At 37.7% G+C, this 27,801-nt stretch overlaps 5 protein-coding genes across 6 annotated transcripts; 4 read left to right on the forward strand and 1 right to left on the reverse strand.

Annotated features, from left to right (window-relative positions):
• The first annotated feature begins 4,703 nt into the window (after positions 1 to 4,703).
• LOC120254392 (uncharacterized protein C24B11.05) lies at positions 4,704 to 6,799 on the forward strand. 2 transcript variants are annotated; one of them, XM_039262497.1, is made up of 8 exons: positions 4,704 to 4,811; positions 5,170 to 5,237; positions 5,344 to 5,409; positions 5,500 to 5,597; positions 5,691 to 5,816; positions 5,905 to 6,159; positions 6,241 to 6,306; positions 6,460 to 6,799. In XM_039262497.1, the coding sequence occupies exons 2-8, from the start codon at positions 5,192 to 5,194 to the stop codon at positions 6,607 to 6,609; spliced, it is 807 nt and encodes a 268-aa protein (XP_039118431.1). In that variant the 5' UTR covers positions 4,704 to 4,811; positions 5,170 to 5,191; the 3' UTR covers positions 6,610 to 6,799. The 2 variants fall into 2 exon arrangements, with proteins under 2 accessions (XP_039118431.1, XP_039118432.1); XM_039262498.1 differs by having other exon boundaries at positions 4,795 to 4,811; positions 5,170 to 5,217.
• On the forward strand, positions 5,175 to 26,215 carry LOC120254396 (phytochrome A-like). Its single transcript, XM_039262502.1, is given in 6 exon segments — positions 5,175 to 5,263; positions 21,730 to 24,020; positions 24,022 to 24,373; positions 24,491 to 25,310; positions 25,429 to 25,719; positions 25,812 to 26,215. Coding segments are annotated over 5 exon segments (3,468 nt in total). The 5' UTR covers positions 5,175 to 5,263; positions 21,730 to 22,256; the 3' UTR covers positions 26,053 to 26,215.
• Positions 9,546 to 14,791, forward strand: LOC120254394 (expansin-A8-like). Its single transcript, XM_039262499.1, is given in 5 exon segments — positions 9,546 to 9,635; positions 13,808 to 13,874; positions 14,023 to 14,344; positions 14,481 to 14,619; positions 14,621 to 14,791. Coding segments are annotated over 5 exon segments (789 nt in total).
• LOC120254391 (microtubule-associated protein 70-1-like) lies at positions 16,332 to 20,826 on the forward strand. Its single transcript, XM_039262496.1, has 11 exons — positions 16,332 to 16,700; positions 17,761 to 17,846; positions 17,918 to 17,983; positions 18,094 to 18,264; positions 18,361 to 18,531; positions 18,797 to 18,952; positions 19,119 to 19,265; positions 19,345 to 19,416; positions 19,522 to 20,058; positions 20,137 to 20,310; positions 20,439 to 20,826. Exons 1-10 carry the CDS (start codon positions 16,508 to 16,510, stop codon positions 20,305 to 20,307), a joined length of 1,770 nt encoding a protein of 589 aa, XP_039118430.1. The 5' UTR covers positions 16,332 to 16,507; the 3' UTR covers positions 20,308 to 20,310; positions 20,439 to 20,826.
• A 79-nt stretch (positions 26,216 to 26,294) lies between the features above and the next one.
• LOC120254395 lies at positions 26,295 to 27,404 on the reverse strand. Its single transcript, XM_039262500.1, has 5 exons — positions 27,382 to 27,404; positions 27,048 to 27,111; positions 26,812 to 26,937; positions 26,653 to 26,726; positions 26,295 to 26,567 (listed from the first exon to the last, which is right to left on the reverse strand). The coding sequence occupies exons 2-5, from the start codon at positions 27,087 to 27,089 to the stop codon at positions 26,432 to 26,434; spliced, it is 378 nt and encodes a 125-aa protein (XP_039118434.1). The 5' UTR covers positions 27,090 to 27,111; positions 27,382 to 27,404; the 3' UTR covers positions 26,295 to 26,431.
• Positions 27,405 to 27,801: the final 397 nt, after the last annotated feature.

Here is a 27,801-nt window from a genome sequence, read left to right on the forward strand (position 1 = left end):
ATAATAATAGACTTTTTAAGTGTTTCTCATCGTAGAATCAGTACCCATAGGGAGCATCAGCAACATCACCATTAGCACCAGGTGTAATTCTAATTGTTGTTAATTGGTCATTATAGCCTTTAGGAGGGATACTGGGCCATTCTGGAAGTCTTTTGACCTCCTCGCCATTACAGCCTTTTGGAGGGGTACAAGGCCATTCCGGAAGTCTTTTGGTCTCTTCACCATTGTAATCTTTTGGAGGGATACCAGGCCATTTAGAAAGTCTTTTAGCTATATTTCCATTATAACCTTTTGGTAGAATACCAGGCCATTCAGGAAGCCGTACAGTAGCATGGTTGACAACGAGCAATGCAGTGAAAATCATGAGAGAAAGCAAAATATCAAAGTTGGTCATTTTCATTATTGGGTGCCAAGAGGGAAATGTGTTTTAGGTTTTGAACTCCTCAATCCCTCTCTCTCTCTTCTTCTTCTCACTAATATTGTTGCTTGTTGGGCTAGCACTCAAGCTGTTGATGCATAAATACCCAGGCATTCGAGGAGACAAGTCAAGAGCTTCATAAATGAGAACTTAAAAGAAGCCTTAATTACACAAGCGTTCTACACCACTAACCCTTTGTCAATGGTGATAATGCAATTGACATGTGCTGAGGGAGAGTTTTGTTTCCCATTATGTAACTTGATTTCAGTCACTATTTAGACACAATTGATCCAAAATTGATGAAGTAACCTCAAAAGGAAAAATAACAATTATGGCGTGAAATCTCCACAGAAACAAAAATTTTATGTTGCTTGCACAATAACTGGATTTCAAAATAATTTCAAGAGTTACTTTTGCATCCCCCAAGCATTGGTGCCAGTGGCCAAACAAAAAGCTCATGGTTCATTGAACCAAACCTTTAATTGTCTGGTTAGGTTTCTTCTTGTTTAGTTGTTTGGTTAAGTTGCGATTATTAAACTTTTATCACTTTTTCTAAACTTTTTTTAATTTTAAATTATCAAATTATAAGATTAAAAATATATATGTGCTCTTGTACCTGGCTGTAAAAGTGGTCCGTTGTCAATAAACCCCCATAAAAACAATATTTTACTATAATTTTACATGATTTTTTTTTCAATAATAAAATTTTTTCTACAATTTTGTAATACATCACATGCTTATTTGTAGTTTTTTTTAACACGAGTTTAAAATTTTTTTCATGTGCATTTTAGAAAAAATAAAAAAAACAAATACACATTAATATTTTTTTTATAAAAAATATTCTCTGTGCTTCTCTTTGTATTTACATTTTTAAGAATTTAAAAAATAAATACGTTGTTCCTAACCAACCAAGCCCGGGAGAATGATCTAGACTATGTGAAGGCCAATCCCATGTTGGGCCATTGCCCATATGATAGCTCTAATTGCATATTACTATCGATATCTTGTTGTATTTAACTATTTTACAAATGGTAGATAGAATTTTAGAAGGATATACAAAGAAACAATAAAGTTAAAAAAATCTCGAAATTCCAATACTTGAAATATATATTGTATATGCTTAAGGATATATTTATTATGAGATTTTTAATTCATTTTTATTTTGTTGTAATGTAATCAGATTTTCAAATGAGATATTAATAAATTCTTCAATGTAGATTGAATGATTCATTCTAAAATAAAGCTTATTCGAGTGAAATGCAAACCGTATAATTTGTGTATTTTCTATTGATATCATGACACATATCTCAAAAAATAAATAAATAAAAAGTGATAAAATTAATTTTAAATCCACCTCGACCATTCTAGCAACTGTACTATTGAGAACTACATGGAATTACATAATAAAAAAATAATAATAATAATAATAATAATATTATTATTATTATTATTGTTATTACATGGTGCACAGTTGACCATCCAAAATCCAATTTTATTAATTGAAAAGGAATTTGCAAATCTAAAGAGGGCAAGGAGGTTGGGGAATTTTGAATTTAGAGGAGTTCAATAAGGCCCTTTTGGGTAAATGGTGGTGAAAAAATTTCCACTTGGGTTACTTGGTGCCGAGATAAGATAATTCAGTTCAATTACTATATCAGAAGTCTCGCACTTGGAATCTCTTTTCCCGTCCACCGGATTTTCTTCTGGAATGGACTCCAGAAATGCTTGCCGGCTTTTAGGCCATGTATATCCCCAATTATCCAAAATGGATCCTCAACATTTTTTTGGCTAGATAGATGGATTGACAATTGTGCATCGATGTATATCTGGACGAACTTTCTTAGGAACTCCCCAAATCCTCTTCGAATAGTGCAAGAGTTGTTTCCCTATGCAACACATGGGGTTAGTTCATTGCTCCTTGGTTGAGAATCACAACATCGAGCTTTGGCAAATAGAAAACGTTGGTGTTTAACAGCTAATGGTGGCTTCTTAGTCAAATCTTTCTATAAATTCCTTAACCACAGAGGTATTAGGTGCCCTACAAATTTAATTTGGAAAAGCTCATGCCCTAAAAAGATTTCCCTTTTTAACTGGCTGGCTTGGGACAACAACATTCTCACTTTTGAGAACCTAGCAACCAGAAGATGTAACAGACTCCCTAATCCTACCTGTTTGCTTTGTCATGCAGCAGTGGAGTCAGTTGATCATCTTTTCCTTTGGTGCCCATTTGCTGAACGGATTTGAAACTTCATCTACCAAGTTTTCAATTTGTCCGGCCCTCCAAACTCCATGCGTGAGCTTTGGAGTCAGTGGAGACTCCAGGTTCCCTCGCCAGCTATTGACACTAGAGACCTTCTGTTAAGGTTATAACTCGGAATTTATGGCTTGAAAGAGATGATATAATCTTCAATGATAAATCTAATGCATGTTTTGCCTTAATCATTAAAATCATGCTGACTTTTCTTTCATGGATTTTCGCGGCTCTAGATGCTAAAAGGAGCAAACTCGAAGACTCAGCTGCGACTGCTAAACGTAACACGGAGTTCCTTGGCCAACACCCTAATTTCAGTGACCATAATCCGAGGATAGTCTAGCCCAACAAGTCTGAGGCCCTGCTTGAGCTCTGGGGTTGTTTGTTCCTTTCTTCTATAGTTTTCTCTTACTGTTCGAACTTACCTTTTGTACTTCAGCCTCCACTCCTAGTGGACTGAATGTTATTCCCCTCTTTTTTGTACCTATTATTTTTTTTTCAATGAATGTAGTTCATCCACTTTTTTTTTAAAAATATATATAGATATATATATATATATATATTATGTAAAAACAACTTGCAATTTCTAATTGTTAAAACTAAGACAAAATTTTTTCAAATGGTGTACATGTAACTGTGTAAATGTTAGGTACATCTTCTAAGATAACTAACCATCTTAACATGTTTTCACAAATCACAAAATTATTAGATTAATTTGAATTTTTTTAAAATAAAAGTAAATAAAAAGCTGTTGTATTATAAAAGAAACAAACGAACACTAAACAGAAAAATGGAAAACAAACAAACAAAAATAATCAATTAATTTGAAATCTTTTATCAGTCTAATAAAATCACTGTTAAAAAATCTTTACCGAGCCAACAGACCCACCCAAAGTTGAATTACAAGCATGTGCTTGTGCTTCTGGGTATAGATCTAAAACCAAACTAATAAAAATTATTAAAGTTTGTGTATGATCACAAAACAATGACATTAGTCACAGTCTACTGACTAAAGCCATCTGCCTTGCAATCATCTTATCCTCACATAAAAATAAAAAAAAAAACGAATCAAGTGGAAAAGGAATAGACCAGTAAAATCATATTCTAAGGAACAAAAGAATGCATGCACAAGTGTTGTGTGACATATGCTTATGAATGTTCTTTCCTACAAATTGGAGTCCTACTCAAAAAAAGCAACCATATATATATATATATATATGTTCCAAGAATGTTGACACTTGTTGGCAAATTCTGCTCTTTTGAGGACACATACCAAACGACTTATTTGAATTTGGTCATCAATGCGCATCTCAAATGGTTTCTACTGCAAGCATTGATTCTTTTGTGGGGGGAGGAATTAAACTTTTCTAGTGTTTGTGGAATGTGACGAGGATCAGAATAAAAGCACAACAATTTGTTTATTTTTGGCATTACACACACTGCAACCACCCCCACTTGAATTATTGCATTTCTCGTCATTAGAGATTGATGGTAGTTTCTATTAACATAATCAATACATATTAATATACTCAATCAATTTACGAGGTTTGACGATTGGTTCTATAACACTACCATCAGAAAATAATAAAGAAAATAATATTAACCTTCAGAGTAAACGGAGTACTGGGGGCATTGAAGAAAGTAGAAAAATATATATTCGGACTCTAAAAATATATTGACAGTTTAAGAGCAAGTTATCTGCAGTTTTTACTAATTGATGACAAAGATGTAGAGATTCAATTTGCTCTTTCATCTTTTCATTTCTAGTGGATGTTTTGCCTTTTGATTTAAATATAGTTTATTAGCTCCTCATTTCATTTAAGTCTTTGTTTTTGTCTTAATTTTGTTTGTGCATAACATTTCATTTTATTAATAAATTATGATTTATCTATTTTTTTAATTTTTAATTTTTATTTTTAAAAGGGCTTGTCACACTCGTACTTCATTACCATCCTAGTGAACTTTTTATTAAAAAGAATCAGACTCCACTTAATCTAGTAGTTTTAATAGAAACGGCACTTTGAATTCAATTCCCATACAAACTCCTAATCAAAGTCGATGACAAACCTCTATAAATAGACCCTTGAGGCTTCTGGCTTCAACCATCAATCCATTACTAGATTGTGTAGTGCTTTTCTTGAGGTAATTAATTCTCTATCATCAATTGTTTAATTTTCTTCTTAGATTTTAGCTTTTGATGTGTTTTGTTTTTATAAAACAAGTTTCTTCAATGTTTGTAAAGCTCTGGTAATTTAACTCAGCTTTGATCACTAGAAGATAATAATTTTGTTTGTTCATGAGTCTTATCATAGCAAGACTTTGATCTTAATAATGTTTTCACTTTAGCCTGGCAATTATTAGTAATAGCACATGCAATTGTGCTAATAATTAGCATACTGTAATAATTGATGTCCTTCTCAATTGTTCTCTAACTAATCCATTGATGATCAGAGAGGAAAAGAGCATTACACTGACTGATACTTTCAACAATTTTCTTTAGATTTCTTGCAGGCTCACTGAAAATGGACTCTGTTGCAAGTGAATCAAAGTACGGATGTTTGCTGTTTGGTGACTCTCTCTCTCTCTCTCTCTCTGTGTGTGTGTGTGTACTCGTTTTAAATGTCAATTTTTCTGTCTTTCTAGTTTGATTACAAACAACATGTCATGTTTTCAGATATGGATGATACCTTGTATCCATTAAGCGTGGGGCTCAACTTAGAATGCAGAAAAAACATACAAGGTGATCGATAATCTCACTCGATGTTATTGTCTATATTCCAAGTGTACCTGGTTTAGAACTTCATGATATTAAGTGAATTCCTAATAACAGATTACATGCTGCATCATCTACACATTGAAGAAAACCAGGTTCCAAAGATGTGTCTGGACTTGTACAAAGAATACGGAACAACGATGGCTGGCCTTAAGGTACCACATATATATGTGAACTATGAAATTGTTTTCTATTCTATATACTTGTAATTTTGTTCTGACTTAGGTGTTGTTGTTATTAATTGTCAGGTGTTGGGTTATGAATTTGATAATGATGAATTCCATGCTTATGTTCATGGAAAATTGCCATATGAAAATCTGAAACCTGATTTAGTATTGAGGAATCTACTGCTTTCAATGCCGCAGCGAAAAATAGTAAGAGTGATGGAACCTTGCTTTGCATATATAGAACAATATTGTTTGTTACAATTAAATTAACATCTGAGATGATGACTTTCTGCAGATATTTACAAATGCTGACAGGGAACATGCTGCAAAAGTTCTTAATAAGCTGGGATTAGAAGACTGTTTTGAAGGTGTCATCTGCTTTGAGACACTTAATCCATCAGTTGTGCCTGGAAATACTGATGAACAAATTGATTCAACTGATTCAAATGCTCAAGAATATTCCAATGGCAAATCACCCATTATTTGTAAACCCTCTCTGGAAGCCATGCAAGCTGCCATTAAGATTGCAAACATTGATCCAAAGAAAACGGTAATGCGATTAATGATGGATTCCTCAGTTAAACATAAACCACAACCAATTTGAGCTTAATTTGATCGTTTTTGCCTTCAGATCTTCTTCGATGACAGTGCTCGGAACATAGCTTCAGGAAAGGAAGCAGGCCTCAATACAGTATATGTAAGCCACTACAAACTTATTTGTTTCTACAAGAAACAAATTAAAGAAAAAAGCATGAATTTTTTAGTGAAAGAAACAATCAGAAATCAAGACAATAACTTCAATCTTCATCTGCTAACATGTTGATATGTATGCATGGAATTGATACTGCAGGTTGGGAGCTCAACACTTGTGCCAGGGGCAGATATTGCACTGAGTAGCATTCACAACATCAAGGAAGCATTGCCGGAGATTTGGGAAGGTCAAGATCAATCAGATGCTCTGCTTACATCCACTAGAATGGAAACAGTAGTCCATGCTTGAACTCCAACCAATGATCTTCATAAAAAATGAAGATGAAAAACTAAATGATAAATTAATGAAACTATAGCCAATGTATTATAACCAATTAATAAGCTTTTGTTACCCAATTACATGTATCCTCAATGATCAAATGCTTGTTTGGCAGTGATTTCGATCAAAATCTAAAGTTTCAGGTATATGTGTTGTGATATCTTGTTTCAAGCTTGTGGTTGCGCATGGGTGTGTGTTCTGTTTTGTTCTTTTTCTGTTGCATCAGAAATTAAAACTTAAACTAAAGAGATTCAAGAAAGCATAGGAACTATATATATATATATATATATTACTCTATTATTCAACCAAATCCCACACAGCTGATAAACACTTGATTGATACACCGAGTTTTACTTAAACACAAACTTTGCGTAGCTTTTTTTACTTCTTTTATCATCTTTTAAAGATATGTGGTTTATTTATTTTTTTAAATAATAATAATAATATTATTATTATTAAAAATAATAACAAAACTGAAATGCAAATATACACACGATGAACACCAACAATACATCTACTTGTCATTATAGGCGGTGCAAACAACTAATTATATAAAAATATATGTTTATTAATTTTTTTTTATTGTTAATAAATACAAAAAAAAATTATTAGTTAAAAATTGAAAGCTAAACTTAGAAACTGGGCAAAGATTAACTGTGGCTCCTCTAATCTTCACAAGAACAACCTAATCGCTGAGTTTTCCTCACTGGACTACACTAGTGAACATAGAACTCTTTTTGAAGTTGAATCTAGGGATGGCAACGGGTAGGGTATGGGTAGGGTATGCCAAAACCCTTACCCTTACCCGTAACCCCTACCCCATACCCTACACTTCTACCCTGCCCTTCGGGGTAAAAAAATCATACCCTTACCCTTACCCTGCAGGGATCTGGGATATCCATGCAGTACCCTGCTACACCGTTGTTACCCATTGTTCAAATTATCGAATTAAATTTAAATAATAATAAAAATAAATTAATTATACATTATATTACAATCTTTAAGCACATGTCCATAAATTCAAAATTACAAGTTGATATATATTTGTTTATCTTAAATTATATAATCACATAAAAATGACATTTATTTAGGACTCAATGGTAACTCTACCTTTTGTTATGTTCATGTTTAACTATCTTGGTTTTTGTTTTAAATTTTTTCATATATCTACTATTTATATTTTTATATAGCTTCAAATTTTTATAAATATCTAGTAAGGTTTTTGAATATAAAAAAACATTAAAAAGTAATTCTCATAAGTTATATCCAATTGATTTTTTATTAGTATCTTATTTTTCAGGATGTTTTTATAATTTATAGAATAAATTATTATAACATTATTTTTTTATATTTGTTTATTTTTAAATTTAATTATGATTCTTAATATATATCTAAAATTCAATTTTAATAATATTATCAAATATAAATATAGAAATTAAATAAAATTTAAAATAATATATTAAGAGAAAATTTGAAGTATTATTTTCAAATTAATCACCATGAAAATAGATATTGAGTAAATTGTGAGTAAATGTTTAGTTTAATAAAAAAATTATATATATATATATATATATGAGAGGGTAAGGGAATGCAGGTACGGGTTTTCACCCGCATCCCTCTCAACAGGTAAGGGTAAGGGTAGAGTGCGGGTAGGGGTAGGGGGCATACCCTCACCCGACCTGCACGCTCAAAAACTAACTGGGTATACCCTTGCACCCTTACCGTGCCCGGTCGAAAGAGGGTAATACCCTCTTTGACCGGGTACGGGTACGGGTATACCCGTCGGGTAGGGTACAAATTGCCATCTCTAGTTGAATCCACCCGTTTCTCCCAAATTCGTCTGGAACTACACACAATTCAAAAACAAGAGGAAATTTACTGGAAGCAGAGATCTAGAATAACTTGGCTTAAGGAAGGAGACTCAAATACCAAATTTTTCCATAATATTGCCAACGGAAGACGAAACAAGAATTTTATACCTCGAATTCGTAATAATGGCCACTGGGTGGAAGGAGATTTTGAAATTGGAAAGATTTTCACCAAGCATTTTCAACTTCTTCTGGGAACACCTTCCAAACATAGATTCCTTCTTGACTGGCAAAACCTATTCAATTATAAAACGCATGTTGATCTTTCTTCCCTTGAGCGACCGTTCTCCTTGGAAGAGATCAGAAATGCTGTTTTTGATTTGAATGCCGACAAAGCTCCTGGCCCAGATGGTTTTCCAATCTTTTTCTTTCAAAAGCACTGGACCACACTTCATGATTCTGTTGTCAATCTTTGCCAAGACTTCTTTGATGGCACTATTAACCTTGAAAGGATTAACTGGGTTCATATTGCACTAATTGCTAAAAATAAGGCTCCGTCTGATGTTTCTGATTTTAGACCGATTAGCCTAATCAATTCCACTTGCAAAATCATTTCCAAAATTCTTGCTACTAGGCTAAGTTTGGTGATCAATGAGTTAGTTGATGATTCTCAATCCGGCTTCATTAAGGGGAGATGTATTGCTGATAACATCATAGCAGCCCAAGAATTAATTTTCCATCTCCAAAAAAAGAAATCTCTTGGTTATGCCTTCAAAGTTGATTTCGCTAAGGCCTTCGACTCCTTAAACTGGGATTTCCTCCTTGATATTCTTGCTGCTAGAGGATTCGGTAACCGGTGGTTATCTTGGATTCATACCATCCTTAAAACTGCTAAGGCCCAGATCCTTATCAACGGCACCACTCAAGGTTACATTCGCTGCAAAAAAGGCCTCAGACAAGGAGACCCTCTTTCGCCTCTCCTCTTTGCCTTGGCGGCTGATGTTCTTAGTGCTATGTTTCACCACGCTCTCAGATCCAATGTCCTTATTGGGGTTAAGCTTAACCATGATGAAAAAATCTGTCATCTTCAATACGCGGATGACCTCATCATCTTTTCTGCTGGCGGTCATGAGGACCTTCACATCATCAAACTTATCCTCTACCTCTTTGAAGGAGCCTCTGGTTTATCTATTAACTTCTCAAAAAGCTGCCTATACTCAACAAACTTTGGTTTCCAGCCAAATGTTTCCTCTGCAGCAATTCTCAACTGCAACAGAGACTGCCTCCCTATAACCTACTTAGGAGTTCCTCTCTCTGGTAGACGACCCAGGCGTCAGGATTGGAATAAACTCATTCAGACCATCCATGTGAGACTTGCCTCGTGGAAAACCACTTACTTATCCCTGGGGGGTCGACTTACACTTATCAACTCGGTACTATCCACAATACCTGTTTACTGGATGACAGTCTTCAAACTCCCTATTTGGGTTATTAAAGAAATTGACAAGACTCGTAGGGACTTCCTTTGGAAAGGTTCTGACTTGAATTCTAAAGGAGCTAGACTGGTTGCTTGGAATCGAATTTGTAGGCCTCGTTCCATGGGCGGTTGGGGAATCCTCAACATTCATGAATTCAATATTGCCCTTCTTGGAAAATGGTGGTGGAAACTCACTACTAATTCTAACTTGTGCTGGGCCAAAATCATCAGATCCAATTACACCTTTAACCTACCTGGAACTTTGTTTCATACTCCTCCAAGGAACAAATCCTTTTTTTGGGCCGGTGTCATTACCTCCCTTCCATCTTTTAGATCATGTATTACCAAAACTATTAAAGATGGCAATGATACACTTCTTTGGTTTGACAGATGGTTAGGGAATCATGCTCTTAAGGATCTTTGGCCAACCCTTTTCAACGATTGTTCTCAACAGTGGATTTCCTTAAGACTCTTCTCATGCCTTCGCAATTTTGCTGAGAATCTTTTTCATACTGCTTCACGAGTTGATTTAACCAATTTCTTAAGCTTAATTCCAGATTGCAATCAAGATCAGCAAGACTCCTCTACCTGGACACTTGAAAAGAATGGCATTTTCTCTGTTAAATCCTTCTACAAATTTCTAATTGACGGAGGATTACGCTGTCCGCTATACCCTAAATTTTGGAAAATTCATTGTCCAAGCAAAATTACACTTTTTTGCTGGCTTGTTTGGGACAACAAAATTCATACTCTCAATAACCTCTTTAGAAAGGGGTGCAATCCTAATGCCACTGACACTTGTTTTCTCTGTCATAATGATTCAGAAACAATGGAACATTTATTCTTGGACTGTATTTATTCAAACCGTATTTGGTCCTTCTTCTCTAACGCCCTTGAGCTACCAGATTTACCTTCTGCTGTCTCAATCATCTGGACCAACTGGATACCTTCATTACACTCAAACATTAGACTGTTGTGGGATTTACTTTCTAGAGCCATTATCTGGAATATTTGGCTTGAAAGAAATAAGCGCATTTTCCAATGCACTGCTTTACCTTTTACTCATAATTTATTCAAAATTTCTAATATGCTGGTTACTTGGATTTCTACAGTTCCTCTTCCCAATCAGCAAAATCTCAACGAAGCTTCTCTGAAGATTAAGCGCTCCCTCGACTTCCTGAGCGCTCGGACTGAAGACTACATCGGCAACACTGGCCCTCAACTGAATCAGGAGTAATCTACTCCACTCCGCAGCTCGGATTGTCCTGTGACTCCATTCGGATTTCTTCGCTTTCCCAGCTGCCTTACCTTGTTTACTTTTTTCTTTCTTGTATTTACTTTTCCTGAGGTCTACACTTCTTGTGAGAACTCTTAGCTCTGTTTGTTTTCCTGGTGTGCTCTTCTTATTTTCGATAAACAGTGGTTTATCCACTTTTAAAAAAAAAAAATTTGATCATCTAGCACCATAGCTTGTACCTATTGTGTCCAAATTTAAATTCAAAACATTAAAATATTTCACACCTATTTTTTCGGTGGCTAATACAGCGGGTCATGAAGCTTTTGGCTTATTATATTTATATACTATTCATCATCTTTTATTATTTAAATAGCTATTCTCTGAAAAACTGAGCAACAACCAATATATTAGTACTTGACTAATCAGAAACTGCCACCTGAAACGCAAAGCCGGGCCCACGTTCTGGTTTTATGCATGAAACCCCCCAATCAGATCAAGAATTACCATACGTACAGAAATATTCAAAAAGGAAAATTATATATATATGGCCCCCTCTTCTTTATTGAAAATCAGGGCTTCAATATATTGCTATCTGTCCCCTGAGTCCTCTATCTCAGCTAGTGAAGAGTTCTAATAGTAATATCTTCTGGCGTTGTTCGTCTTCCAACTGTGATATCTCCTGCTTTTTTTCAGCTTGAATTCAATCTGTGTCTTGGAAGTATATCACCCTTGATGATGACCTCCTAGTTTGATTGGATTCAGTTTGTACTTTTTTTTCTAGCTTTCAGTTTTGTACTTGTTCCGACTTTCCGTTGTTTAAATAAAATGTGATTTATCCAATTTATATATATATATATATATATATTGCTATCTGATTACTTCACTGAGTTAAGGAGAAAGTTAATTTAAGCAGCCATGTGAAGGACATCGTGGTGTGTATAACTGTATATACATATATATATATATATATATATATGTATGTATGGCATGCAGGCAGTATTAAATTTTATGGTGAGACAGACATGCACTTGTGCAGTTTAATAGCAGTGAGGTGATTGTGTGTACAAGGATCATATATGAGAACAAGAAGCTTAATTTCTGTTGGCCAGGTGCTAAACAAGCTTAATTACAATGGTGACACTACTAAACATCAATTAAGTGCACTAATTAATAAGAAGATTATGCTGCGCGGTATATACAGACGGCCACCGTATTGAAATGTAGAAAGAAATGCTGAAAAAGAAATTAATTAATTAAGCTGAGGAGCAGGGGTGCAGTGCAGATCGAGTTCTCATTTCATACAATAATGCAGTTAAGGGTGAATGGAATATTCAAGGTGCATGAGCTCTTTAATTTAATTTGTTTCCTCCACTCCACTGCTAATGGACATCTTCTTGTATTTTTTTTTTATTTTTTTTATTTTCTTTAAAAAAGTAGATAAACCATGTTTATTAATTTTTTTAAATTTTTCTTTGTGAGTATATATATATATCTCTACAATTAACTCTTCTTTAATTATATATCTTAATTTATGTGATTTATCTAATTTTTTTAAAATATTTAGTTTTAATCTCTTTTATGCATGTGGTCTCTTGATATTTCATTTTTAGTGAATTAAATGCATTGCTCTGTTCTAGTGATAGACTTTATATATTTTTAAGATAATGTCTGTTTGTTGGATCTCTCGTTAATTATATATCATAAGTTTGTTAATTTGTTTTCATTAATTTGATTACTTTTATGTTTGATTAGCTACTCTAATTTAAAGACTTAAAGACTATACAAATAATTAAATATTAGATTATACACGCGTCCATGTGAATTGTGCATGAATTACGTTAGGTATGTAGAAGCTAGGCCACTACCCTTAAATTCTGCATTGGTCCACATGCATGCATGCTAGCTCTTCATGTCCACTTAATTTTATATTGACTATTGGCATATATCAGTTAATTGCTTGTTGATTGACACCAAATTAAAATAAACTCCATCTCTTATCTCGTCTTTCCCAATTACCAAACTTTTTGAAAAATTATTATTACTGCAATTTAAAAAGACTTTAGCATCCTACTTCCATGCTAATCCATGTTCAACTAACAGTTGGAATGTATGATTTAAGATTGACTTCATTTGTTTATGTACTCACCAGCCGTTTGTCTGAAAGGTACCATTTCGTACCACCATTTCAAGAAAAAAAGGGTTGAGTTTGTGAATATATATATATACCAACTTGGCATCATGCATGCATAAACAAAGAAGTACTGCATGCAACAAGTAATACATATATATATATACTTTGTCCTCTCTTACTAAATGAAATTGTCATCTTTGACTTCAAAAACAAGGGAGGCGCCATATATATGTAGTTACAAGTCAACTCGCGCCTTCCAACTAGCTAGAAGCCTAGAACTACAACTCTAAAACTTACTATATATATATATATATATATATACTCAACTTGAACCATTATAAATAAAGAAGTTGATGAGAAGAGTTTATGCAACACCTCCAAAACAACCTTCTCAATTTCCAAGCTTTGGTTTGAGAGAAAGAAAAATGGAGAAGTCCTCCGCATCTGGATCATATGCCTTGCTAGTGTTCCTGATGATCATGACATTATCCATCTCTGAATTCAGAGCTTCAGTGGCTGCAAACAACTGGCTTCCAGCCACTGCAACATTCTATGGTGGCAGTGACGCATCTGGCACAATGGGTATGTGTGTGTGTGTATATATACATATATATGTACTTATAAATCTTTATATATATATATATATATATGCAGTACTGCATGTAATCTATATATATATAAATTGAAATGAAGTGCAATATTGTTGTCCTGATAATTAATTAATTTACAGGAGGTGCTTGTGGATATGGGAACCTATACAGCGATGGGTACGGCATCAAGAACACAGCATTAAGCACAGCGCTGTTCAATGACGGGAAGTCATGTGGGACGTGCTTCCAGATCGTGTGTGACTCCGGGAAGTCACCGAGATGGTGTAAGAAAGGCACGTACATCACCGTCACTGCCACCAACTTTTGCCCACCAAACTATAATTTGCCCAGCGACAATGGTGGCTGGTGCAACCCACCCAGGCGCCATTTTGACATGTCTCAGCCTGCATGGGAGACTCTCGCCATTTACCGTGCTGGCATTGTCCCAGTTTTATACAGAAGGTATCTATCTATACTTTTAAATCAATTTGCGTAATAATACAATGATGTATTATATATGTATATATATATATATACCTATATAATTAACTAGCTACATATATATATGCATACATGCATGAATATTAATTAATTGCAGGGTGAAGTGCCAAAGGAGTGGAGGAGTGAGGTTTGCCATCAATGGAAAGGACTATTTTGAGTTGGTCCTGGTGAGTAATGTGGGAGGGAGTGGAGTGGTGGCTATGATGTGGATCAAGGGATCAAGAAAGTAGTGGGTGGGAGAGCATGAGTAGGAACTGGGGTATGAATTGGCAGAGTAACTCTTATCTCAATGGACAGGCTTTGTCTTTCAGGGTGCAGACTGATGATGGTCGTGTTAAGACTTTTAATAATGTGGCTCCTTCTACCTGGAAGTTTGGGAGCACTTATGCCACTTCCATCCAATTTTAGCTAATTAATTAGCTAGGTATATATATATATATATATATATCGATAGGGTTTTCTCTTCTCTCCGCGCGCAAATGTGCTGATTTAATTAATTTGAGAGTTTGAAAAAGAATATTAATTAATTGTTGTATTGCTTGGGCTGTGGCTGATATATATGATTTATGAAGAAGGCAGCCCACCAAGTACCCATATATATAGTTATATATAAATTTATAATAACAGAGTTTTTAATTTATATTATGATGAGGAGTACTTCTGTTGAGTTATAATTAGAAGCAAAAGCAAAAGAGCTGTCATGCATTAATGTATTTTCATGGGGTACGTGTTCTGATAAGATCTTCAGCATCATGCAGGAAGCATCACAAATGTCTCTCTCTGGTTATAAGAACAGCTCTTATATATATATATATATATATACACACACTGATCGAATCTAATGAAGTTGTTCACTAATTAATCACTTTTGTGATCATCTAATTATAAATCAAAACAATTAGCATACATATATGAAGATGAACTTAATTAGCTGGTAATTATGGATTAAATTATTTTTCTCATAATATCATGCATGTGGCAACTAAAACCAAAAGAGGGTTAATTAATTATGAGCAGATGGGATTAGTTAATCACATGGCATGCCTGCTATACCAAATTAAGGCTTTTATGGAATCCAGGTCCCAAGCAGCTGCTTGAAAATATGATGGAGACCTCCCACCGTCCTCCAATATGCAAAAAGTTAATCTTGCTCAGTGTTTGATAGTTGGGACCCTAGGTTGTCTGTCTCTTATGAGGGGCCCTGCCTATAAGATTGATTCCCTTGAATTAATGGTCTGCCTTTCTTCCTAGTCTAATTTCATCACATCCAATCCCAACCCAAAAGCTACAGCTCACAAAAGATTAGATCTCAAGCACCAACCAACCAACCAACCAATTACCTGCAGCCTAGCTCCCTCTGTTCTGTACTGATGAAAACTAGCAAACCATCCATCCATCCATCTATACATGCATCCATCATATGCATGCATGTGTGTCATCCGTACGATCTCTTTTACTAACTTCAACAAACAAGCATGCATACTTCTATGTATACATGGCGCGCTGTTTTCTTACATTTCATCATCATCATCAACATCATCAACATCATCATCATCATCATCAATCAACATCATCTTTAGTTTTCATATTTATTAATCCGTGGTTCTTATATATATATAGAGTTTTTTTTTTCTTTTTAAAAGGTAAGCGAACAATCAATTGGGCTGGCAATTAGCAACAAGAAAATCAGACCACAGGATACTCCAATTAATGGATTTGAACTCAAGTTTTAGATTTCTTTTTTAATAAAAAAAAAAGAAAAGAAAAAAAAAGTATATAGTAATAAATGAGTAAATATTTATTATTATAAAGGTGATCGAGGAAGAAATTCCCTTTCTGACACGGTTGTAAATCCAACTCCTGAATGAAAGCATGAGGGCATTTTGGTCAATTGGATAATATAGGTAGCATTCCATTGTCGGTAAAACCGACAGTTAAAAACAGTTGGGCAGGGAAGTGAGGGAGGAATTGGGATCCCATTACCTGGCGGGAAGGAACCTCCAACCCAAATAATACCCTTCTTCTTCTTCTCAGTTAGTGTCATGGATTTCCTCTTCCTTGGATTAAGGTTTCCTTGCTAGGGTTTTGTCCTTTTTCTTTTTTCTCTTTCCGGGAAGGATAAGGATGGGTGAGAATGGGGACGTGGTGTATGGATCTGGGTTTGATTTTGACCAGCCTGATGTGTCGCCGGCGATTGGGACTGGGAAGAAGAAGTTCCCTAAAAGATCGAGCCTTGATGAAGAGGATTTCATCAATTTGTTGCATGGCTCCGATCCTGTCAAGATTGAGCTCAATCGCCTCCAAAATGAACTAAAAGGTATTTACTTTTTTTTTTGTCTCCTCTTCCAAATTGTTGGCCCTTGTCATCATCATCATCATCATCTCCTTATTCCGACGACTATAGTGCTGCTATTCAGTTTGATGATATGTGTTGTTGTTTTATCAATTTGTTCTGGATTTAATTCACTTTATTTTTTTGTTGTTGTTGTTGTTGTTATATTTGGGGATTTGGAGATATTGGGATGTGATGGTACTGTTACTAGAGTGTGTGGCCCATGCGACTTTTGTTTTCACCCCTCACATAAAAATCATCAATTTAAGCATTTTCAGCAGAAATGAGTCTTCATCCTTTCTCCAAAGAAGACGTTGGTTACAGTTGTTACTTTTTCTGATTTAGTTCTTTAATTGGTCTCTGCATGCTCTGATTATTGCTGGTGCTGCATTGGAGAATTCACTCTTTTTTTTTCTTTTGAGAATTGTGGACAAGCTATGGTAGAGTTTGAACCCTTGATCTTTTGAGTAGATAGGGGAATGAAATGTCAACTAATCTATTGCAGGATGATATAGTCACTCCTCCATTTTATGATTTTGCTTCACAATGAGGAATGCATTTCGTTTAGTAACAATGGGTAAATACTAAAACCCCATTCTATTCTTTGCCAGGAAGCTTCTTTGTATCCTCATTGCTTACCCACATTTTTTTTTTTAACTAATGAAAAGGATAAAATGAAAAAAAGGTTAATGTTTGTTTTGCTCTCTTTAATATTCTGTTTCCCTACCCATTCTACAAGCAAAAGTTGCAGTTAATTTTGGAGCGACCATGCAACATGAATGCCGACAGCATGTGAAGAATGAACTAATGTAGTATTGGAGAAACATTACCGTTATGAAGTTGATCAGTCTTGGTTGTGTTTTAAAGATACGACAGTTGAGCTTATGGCCCAACTTTTTTGTTGAAAGCTAGTCAAATTTTGTGCGGTTAGAATGTGAAAGATGTTTCATTTATTTTATGGATATTGCCAATGAATGAATGATCTCTTCAAAGATAGGCCACAAAATTAACTAACATCTTCGCACTTGATAATTTTCTGTTAAAGAAAAGGATCGTGAATTATCAGAAGCTCATAGTGAAATCAAAGCTTTAAAGCTAACTGAGAGAGCAAAAGATAAGGCCCTTGATGAGGTAAAGTGAAGTTCGAGTTTTGTCTGCCGAAGTATTTGTTTGCAAATTTGTTAACATCCACTGGCTAATAGGTTTCTGAGGAGCTTGAGAAGATGGTGGAGAAGTTTCAGGCATCAGAGGATGCTCTTGAGAACAAGGTGAAGTGTAATGCTTAGGCCCTAGATTTGTTGCATAAAACTTTATGAGCGAAAGTGCCGATTCCAATGATTAAGGCTGCTAATCTAAGGTTTGATTATTCCTACTTCAGAACCTAGAAATAAAGAAAATCATTGATGAAAAGAAAGAGGCTTTGGCAGCACAATTTGCCGCTGAGGCTACTCTCAGAAGAGTACATGCTGCTCAGAAAGATGAGGAGCTACCAAGTTTGGAAGCCATACTTTACCCACTTGAAGCAGAGATTAAACTCCTCAAGCTAGAGGTATTGAGGCAGGGAGAGAGAGAAAGAGGGAAAACTTATCTCTTTCAATTTAGAATCCTACACTTTTTCATATTTTTTTCATGTATGCCTCTACAGCACACAAAGCTTCAGGATGACAATAGAGCCTTGGAGAGGTTGACAAAGACCAAGGAAGCAGCTTTGCTGGAGGCAGAAAGAGAAGTCCAATTTGCGAAGATTAAGGCTGCACTTGTTGATGACCTCCAAAATAAGAATCAGGAACTCATGAAACAGAATGATATTTGTCAGGTAGCTGGACTCTGTCTTTGTTTGTTTTGTTTTGTTTTTTTTTTTTTCATTTTTTTTTTTTTTATTTTTACTACTGAGTAGTATCTAGAAAGGATTTTTTATTGATTGTAAGAAAGATACATGAACAAATAAAGGACATAATGGAAATGGAACAGGATGAGTCAGGACCTGGGATTGCATCTCTTTGTTTGTACTTGCAGTATCTATAAATAATAATTTTTTTCTTTATTTTCTCAAATGCTGATGTCGTTCTATAAACTTGCAGGAAGAGTACAAAATATTAGATAGGATGCATCGCCTTAAGGTATCTGAGGTTGAGAAGCTGACCCAAACTGTGCATGAGTTAGAGGAGGCTCTTCTTTCAGGAGCTGCTGCTGCAAATGCAGTGCGTGATTATCAGCGCCAAGTTAGTGAGTTAAAGGTATAGTTCAAATATTCTGTCTATGTTATTAACCTATATTTACATGTAACAAGAGTTTGACAATTTGCCTTCTTGCTCTGTTGGGATTTAAAACCTACTGAAGGACTCTCTGTGGTTGAATACTGAATCACTTTGTTAACTCTGATTCTGGCTTCATTGTTCATAGGGAGAGAAAAGAACTCTTGAGAGGACATTGTCTCGGGCAAAGGTTACAGAAAATCGAGTTGCAGTTGTGATTGCAAACGAGTGGAAAGATGCCAATGACAAAGTTATGCCAGTAAAACAGTGGCTTGAAGAACGGCGGTTACTGATGGTATTTCTCTGGTAGTGCAGTCCGGATTTCACTGATGTTCACTTAGCTTGACTAGTCTGCTATCCTTTCTGTGCTTTAGGGTGAAATGCAGCAACTTCGTGAAAAACTCTCTATAGTAGAGCGCGCTGCCAAAACGGAGGCTCAGCTAAAAGTACAGTGGTGCAATTATCCATGACATTTTGTTCTTGTTATCTCTCTTTAGTGTCGCATTATGGACTTGGGTGTCAACATGAAATATTTTTGTGTGTATCTGTAGGAGAGGTTTCAGCTACGGTTGAAGGTTCTTGAAGACTGTTTGAAGACCTCTTCCCGCTCAGGAATGCGGAGCATTGCTAATGGATTGTCTCGGAGCCGTTCTGTAAATGGTGCTGAGTATTCTTCAAGTCCTGCAAATGTGCTGGTCACACGGAAACCATTAGACCCTGTTCAAAGATCATCAATGTTGCCTAGTCCATCCAGTGTGATGTTGAAACATGCCAAAGGAGCATCTAGATCTTTTGATGGAGGCAGAACATCATCAGATGAAAATCAATGCAGAGCAAAGTCATTTGGAGATGATTGCAGCGGTGATCCTTTGAAAGATGATAAGGTGGGGTTATCAATAAATGATGGCTCAATTGAATCAGTTGAAGAGACTCTCATTGACGGCAAGCCACGGGATCATGTAGAAACTGCTAGCGATGAGTCAGTATCGGGGGTATTTTACGATATACTTCAGAAGGAGGTTATTGCTTTGAGAAAAGCATGCCATGAGAGGGAGCAAAACTTAAAAGACAAGGATAGCTCTATAGAGGTGGGTATTTTAAGTTTCTTTCTTATTTTGCATAAGGCCCATTTTCTTCTCTTTAATAAGAACTGATTACTCGTCCAGATGCTATCAAGGAAAATTGATACTCTGACCAGATCAATGGAGGTAGAGACCAAGAAACTACGACGGGAAAAAGCTGCTGTCGAGAAGGAGGTAGCAACAATGCGGGTCGAGAAAGAGCATGAACAGAAAGCTAGACGTCTGAAGGGAATGGTCAACATACTTCACAATTGAGAGGTATCTACTCTTATCACTGCCATGAAATTCCCTGCTTTGAGTCTCGGCAATTTCTTTACAGTTTTATGATTATTTTTCTTTTTTTGAGAATTTATTATTTATTATGGCCTTTATTTTCTATTTTGCAGTAAACTGAACATGGGCTTAATGAGGACTCCCCCATATAAACCCTTTGTTCCTGCAAACTTTCTGACATTAACCTTGAGACTGTTCCAAGAATTCATCAAAAGAGTTTTCTGCAAGTGTTTTTGGTGTGTAGTTTGATGCAACATGAAGGGAATGAGATGCTGCTCTGTGACATTGAGATGTCATCTGTGCGCTGTACATGTATGTCTCATGCATGATATCTGATTGCACATAGAAGTTGGTTTGCTGAACTTGGAAGAGGTTTTAAGAAGATCTTTAAATAAATATGTAATATATCAAGAGAAAGTGCATCAATGCATTTGATGAGTGAGTGATTTTACATTCAACTACTAACCACGTTTCTATGGCAATACAAGTTTAAAAGGATCATAGTCTTTTCTTTTTCTGCTGATGATGATTTATAATATTTTGTATTTGGTTTTTACTCTGTTATGCAAGGCTCCTGAAGGTTTATACGTGTACATTCAAATGCAGCAATACTACCATATATGGGATTCTGCTTTGTTATTATCGCAATCAGGACTTCTTCTTAGGTGCATCTTTTTAAGAGTTGAATCACCGTTTGGATCATAAAATAATGAACAGGAAGGAACGGTGAACTTCTCCTTTGCAAATGACATCAATGGATTGGTGCCATTTCATCAAGTTTGATGAGTACTAAGAATTACACAAAATTGATAAGTTGGGCTTTTATCACTAAAATCAGCGGTGCACTTGTACAGTTGTACACACACTAAAAAGGGCAATTGGGCATAAGAAAAAGTAGTCCAAGCCACGTGAGAAGGAAACAGGACTGGATTTTTTGTTTTTTTAAGTACTAGATTTGAAAACCACATGCTTATCCTGTGTTTTTCCTTTCCTCTTGTGCCCCTCTGCCTTGCTCTTCCATTGGAATAGACTGCAGTTTATCCATAATATTTGTATATATAGACAGACACACATAGCGTTGATTGTGACATTGTGTACCGTTTGTTTGGTCAATTGTAACCCTTGTTTAATTAATCTTAAACAAGCAGGTTGAGATGCCTACAAATAAACAAATCCAACATCCATGGATTTGTTTCAGCTACAAGATAATTAATTATTGATTAAAGCGATTGACAGTGAACTGCTCAAAACAAACGCTCAATGTCTTCTATCATAAATTAAGATGGTGGCACATCCCTCGCCACATCCTTTGTTATTGACATGATTTGCACATGGGAGTTAAATTCGTTTATCAATTTTTAGGTCACGTGGGCACGTAACGTGGCAACTTGCATGGGATCACAGCTCTCTCTCTCTCTCTCTCTCTATAACTTACTGCAAGTCTTTCCATGAAAAAAAAAGAGAGGATATTTGCGGGTCTTTGTTGCAGCCATGCACACTCATCTCTTGCACCGCAAAGGAGCCAACAAGACAATAAAACACTCGGTTTCTTGTGTTTAAGCCCCATGCTTATATGACGTAGTGCATGACCTTTGATTTGGTCCAAGAGGAGCGGCCATTGGTCTTCTTGGGAGGCGCGGCTACTGCTCTGCCTAGTAGCTCAGTGGGTTTCCAGTTTCCTTATGGAGTTTTCTCAGAGTTTCTTGGTTTTAGAGCAGGGTTTTGAAAACAGGAATGATTATAATTCTCATAGTTGTCGGAATAGTGGATCACTCTCTGTGTGTGCATGCGTGTGCAACGTGTCTATCTATATAAATATATATACATATATAGTCGGTTTGTAACATGAGTGTACATGCGATACAAACCTGAAACCTTGATTGATTTCCCAGCTGAGTTGAGTTAAGAGTTCACTCGAGGGTTGTTCATTCATGGCTTCCTCCAGACCTGCTATTTCAAGTAGCTCAAGCAGAAGTAGAAGGAATAACGCAATCAGGATCATAACCCAGACGGCAATAGACGCTAAGAACGCCGCAGAGTTCGAAGAGCAGGGTAGCTCCTTCGATTACACCCAAACCGTACTCCCATCTCACGAAGTCAACTCCAATCCCGAACCCCAGAGGACGTCAGACAAAGTCACGGCCTATTTGCAGCACATAAAGAAAGCCAAACTGATTCAGCCATTTGGTTGTTTGATTGCCATCCATGAGGAATCCTTCAAGATCATGGCTTACTCCGAGAACGCCCCGGAGATGCTGACCATGGTCAGCCATGCCGTTCCCACGTCAAGCGAACGCTCTACTACAACTAGTCTCGGTATCAGCATCGGGACTGACATGAGGACCATCTTCACCTCTGCCAGCGCTGCCGCCCTGCAAAAGGCATTGGGCTACAATGAAGTCTCTCTTCTCAATCCCATCTTAGTCCACTGCAAGACCTCCGGCAAGCCTTTCTACGCCATCGTCCACAGGGTCACTGGTTGCTTAATTTTTGATTTCGAGCCAGTGAAGCCGAGTGACATACCAACCAGTACCACTGCCTCTGGAGCTCTCCAGTCTTATAAGCTGGCTGCTAAGGCCATTGCCAGGCTTCAGTCACTGCCTGGTGGTAGCATGGATACATTATGCGAGACTCTCGTGGAGGAAGTGTTCCAATTCACTGGTTACGATCGGGTTATGGTCTACAAGTTCCACGAGGACGACCACGGTGAAGTTTACCAAGAGATCACCAAGCCCGGTATGGTGCCTTATCTAGGCTTGCATTATCCGGCCACCGACATCCCTCAGGCCGCCCGCTTTCTCTTCATAAAGAACAAGGTCCGAATGATATGCGATTGCCGAGCCAAGCATGTGAACATACACCAGGATGAGACGTTGCCCTTCGATATCACATTTTGCGGTTCCACGCTCCGAGCAGCCCACAATTGTCATTTGCAGTATATGTCCAACATGAACTCCATCGCTTCACTTACCATGGCGGTGGTTGTGAATGAAGGGGAGGAAGAAGATGACCACTTGGAACCTGGACAATCATCGCAGCAGCAGCAGCAGCAGCAGCAGCAAAAGAGGAAGCATCTCTGGGGGCTGGTGGTCTGCCATAACGAGAGCCCCAGGTTCCTCCCATTTCCTATGAGGTATGCGTGCCAGTTTTTGATGCAGGTGTTCTCCGTCCATGTCACCAAAGAGCTGGAGTTGGAGAACCAGATACGTGAGAAGAACATCTTGAGAACCCAAACACTCTTGTGTGACATGCTGCTCAGAGATACTGCTCCTGTGGGCATCATCACACAGAGCCCCAACATCATGGACCTTGTAAAGTGCGACGGTGCGGCCCTGCTATACGACGACAGGATTTGGCGATTGGGTTTGACTCCAACAAAGGAACAAATACGAAGCATTGCTCACTGGCTCGCAGAGCATCATATGGCACCCACGGCCCTGAGCACTGATAGCCTGCAGGATGCTGGGTACCCGGATGCTCAGGCTCTGGGTGATTTGGTCTGTGGAATGGCCGCAGCTTGGGTAACTTCCAAGGATATACTCTTCTGGTTCAGGTCCCACGCAGCGGCTGAAATCCGGTGGGCTGGCGCAAAGCATGAAACGGATGACAAGGATGATGGGACCAAGATGCATCCCAGATCATCATTCAAAGCGTTTCTCCAGGTCACCAAGATGAAAAGCTTGCCCTGGAAGGACTTTTGAGATGGACGCCATTCACTCCCTGCAACTCATCCTCCGAGGGACTTTCAATAACCCTCGGACTAGTGTCACCACCCAAAGGCCATCACCATCCTCGCCAGATGATGAGAATAAGCCCGAAAGGGAATTGGAACTACAAACTGTGGCCAATGAAATGGTGCGTCTCATAGAGACTGCCAATGCTCCCATCTTGGCCGCGGATGTCAATGGGCTCATAAGCGGGTGGAACACCAAAATCGCTCAACTAACCGGTCTCTCTGCAGAGGACGCCCTTGGCAAGCATTTGCTTGAGCTTGTGGAAGAGTCTTCAATGGAAGTAGTCAGGAAGATGCTTTTCTCCACAATGCAGGGTAAGAAGCAGCAAGCAGCCCATCACAGTTCATCTCTCCTTAAAATACCATTTCAGATATATCTATGTGTACGTATATAGTTCACTTATTCCGTTTCTAATTCACATGCTGATGCAGGACAAGAAGAACAAAAGGTAGAATTTCTGATGAAAACCCACGGAGCACGGAGAGAGGCTGGCCCTGTTGTGTTGGTTGTGAATGCCTGTGCGAGCCATGACATGAATGGACGTATTGCAGGGGCGTGCTTTGTTGCCCAGGACATGACAGATCATAAGCTGGTGATGGACAAGTTCATTCGGATCCAAGGGGATTATAAAGCCATCATTCACAATCCCAGCCCATTAATCCCTCCTATATTCAGTATAGATGAGTTCGGCTGGTGTTCAGAGTGGAACACTGCCATAGCTAAATTATCTGGATGGTCCAGGGAACAAGTGATAAACAAGATGCTGCTGGGTGAGGTCTTTGGGGTTCACAACAATGCATGTTGTCGTCTGAAGAACCAGGAAGCATATGTAAAACTTTGCATCATAATCAATAACGCCATGACAGGACAGGGAACCGAAAAAACTGACTTTGATTTTTTCAACCGTAATGGTGAACATGTTCAGTGCCTGCTGTCAGTGAGCAAGAAGGTAGACTCAGAGGGAACGGTCACGGGATTGTTTTTCTTCTTGCAAACTGCTAGTCAAGAGCTGCAAAAGGAGATACAGGGGCAGCAGCACTCGGAGAAGTCAGCAATAACGAGATTGAAGGCTCTGGCCTATGTAAGGAATGCGATAAGAACTCCTCTTTCAGGTGTTGTCTATGCCCAGAAAACACTAGAGGCCACTGATTTAAATGAGGAGCAACGGATGATACTGAAGGCTGGTGCCAACTGTCACCTGCAGCTAAACAGAGTGCTCAGCGACTTAAATCTTGAAAACATAATGGACTGGTATTATTTACTATCTTTATCCAAAACTACTTCAATTCCATTAGTTAGTCCTCCTGTGGGTTGGTTGGCGCTGCCACCTCTGCTCTTACTATAATGTTGTTGTCAAAATTGTCCCCAGCTGTCCGGAACTAGAGGTGGCTGAGTTTGTTCTGCGAGATGTGGTGGTTGCTGCTGTGAGTCAAGTGATGATTACTAGCCGTGGTAGAGGGATTAGAATAATCGATAGCCTGCCAGATGTATTCCTGACTGAAAGCCTTTATGGGGATAATTTGAGGCTTCAACAAGTAATTGCCAATTTACTGGTAGTGTCTGTGAAGTACTCGCCAAGTGGAGGTCTGGTTGAAATCACTGCCAATATCAATAAAGATCGCTTGGGAGAACACATCCATCTGGTTCGTCTGGAACTCAGGTATTACCACGTTCTATTTTCCACTCTTCTATTACATTAGTTGTCATTCATGAGAGCCTGCAAAGCACTTGGCTGAATTTGCCTTGAAACAGTATAACACACACAGGCGGCGGAGTGCCAGAAGAATTACTTTCCCACATGTTTGGCAACTATGATGAGCTGCCCGTGTCTGAGGAGGGCATTAGCCTGGTTGTATGTATGAAACTAGTCAAGCTCATGAACGGAGATATCCACTATATCAGAAAAGAAGGCAAATCGACTTTTGTTATCTCCTTGGAGTTAGCTTCAGCAACCAACAAGACTAAAGATTTGGCTCTGAGGATTTCAGAGTGAGAACCATACATGTAGTTAGAATACGTTGAAAATTCAGCTCTGTGTTCTGTGATGTGATTGTGCCAAAATTAGGATCCTTTAACCTCCTGGCGGCAGCTGCTTTATTGGTTTGTTGTCTTCTCTATTTGCTTACTTGAACAATGTAGTTGATGTATTTCTTTCAGGTTTTGTATGTGTTTGTGTGCATGCGTGAAAAGAAGATGAAACATCAAATGATTCAAATCACAAAGTCACACTGACATGTTTCTTTACTACTACTTAATGAGAACAAGCATGAGAAGAGTAAAAGCTAGCAGAGATGATATATTGTCTGCTAGATGGCAGTGACAAGAGAGCAAGTATAGCAGCAAAAGTAGAAAAGGGAAGTCTCACAGTAAGCTTAGTCCTCATGGACACTCTGAAGAATATGAAGCTGGGCGTTCTGCAGACGGGCCCGGGTGGCTTCATTGGACGCATCAATCATGCGAAGCTGCTTGATCTCTTCCTGCCACTTCTCAATCTGCTCCCTGTGAATCCTGCATCATAAATGGCACAATGGGCTCATGAATGCATACATTCAGAGGATGTGATTACTTGACAATCAGAAACATCACAGCTCACGCAATCAATCTATCCTCGAAATCAGTGGTGAGGTCCCTGAAGAGTGCCTTGCCAGCTTCCAACAGCTCAGAAACCTTGATGATATATATATATACGTTTGGAAATTAGTGAGATCAATCAAGCAACAGAAATTCATTCAAATGGGATTCTAATTTATACCCGGTTCGTGAAGCCTTCAATTTTGTCCAGGATGCGCTGGATGTTGGCCTCCATCTCTGGCGATCCTGTTCCAATACCTGCTTCCTCCCCGCTCACTTCCACCCCTCCATCCCCTTCACTACCCTCCTGCTTTTTTATTTACTCTTCTTCTTCTTATATTGTTCGCTCAAATTACATTATAAATAATTAAATATATAAACAGAAAAACGAGGTTGGGCTGCTGTGGAAGTGTATACCGTGGTTTTCATGCGCTTGCGCATGACCTCGATCCCATCCATGGCTGGAAGTGCCCTGAGCGAGCTGCCATACAAAGAGGAACGGAGATCGAACATAGAAATCCAGATGCAAGACATAATAATAATAATAATAATAATAATAATAACAACAAAGGGAATTGAAGAAAGAGTAGGATCCATCCATGATCAAGAAGATCAGCAGACGGATTCATTCGATTTCCGATCTTGCGCACCGATCTATTCGCTGATTCTCATATAAAATTTTTTTAAAAAGAAATGTAAATCGTGCACAAAATTAGAAAGAAACGATCGGATCGCATTATAGGTTGTTCACCTTGAAAATCCGAAGAAGCTTCTCCCTCCCTCCCTCCCTCCCTAGGCTAAGCTAGGGTTTTCGATGATCCCTTTCGGCCCCGATATCCGGAAACCCAAAAACTGCAAGGCGATCGAGTCGAGTGAAAAGAGTAAAAACCAAGAAAACAAAAACCTGAGAGGAACGTGAGATCGAATCCACCTCCAGAGCAGCAAGAAGATCAATCAGAGGAGGAGGTTCACCCTCACTCTCATCTCTCAAAGACCAGAGAAACCAAAGAGACGCGTCTAGTCGAGCAGGCGTTCAAGGACTCGAGTGCGTATCCCTATTATAATAAATACTATAAAATATAGAGAACGCGCGGGAAGCATTGATTTTCGTATCCGAGTTCCGCCCAAACACACACAGCATTACCAACAATATCCAATAGAAGACGTCCAC

The sequence above is a fragment of the Dioscorea cayenensis genome, unplaced genomic scaffold (genome assembly GCF_009730915.1).
Source record: "Dioscorea cayenensis subsp. rotundata cultivar TDr96_F1 unplaced genomic scaffold, TDr96_F1_v2_PseudoChromosome.rev07_lg8_w22 25.fasta BLBR01000432.1, whole genome shotgun sequence".
Classification (NCBI taxonomy): Eukaryota; Viridiplantae; Streptophyta; class Magnoliopsida; order Dioscoreales; family Dioscoreaceae; genus Dioscorea; species Dioscorea cayenensis.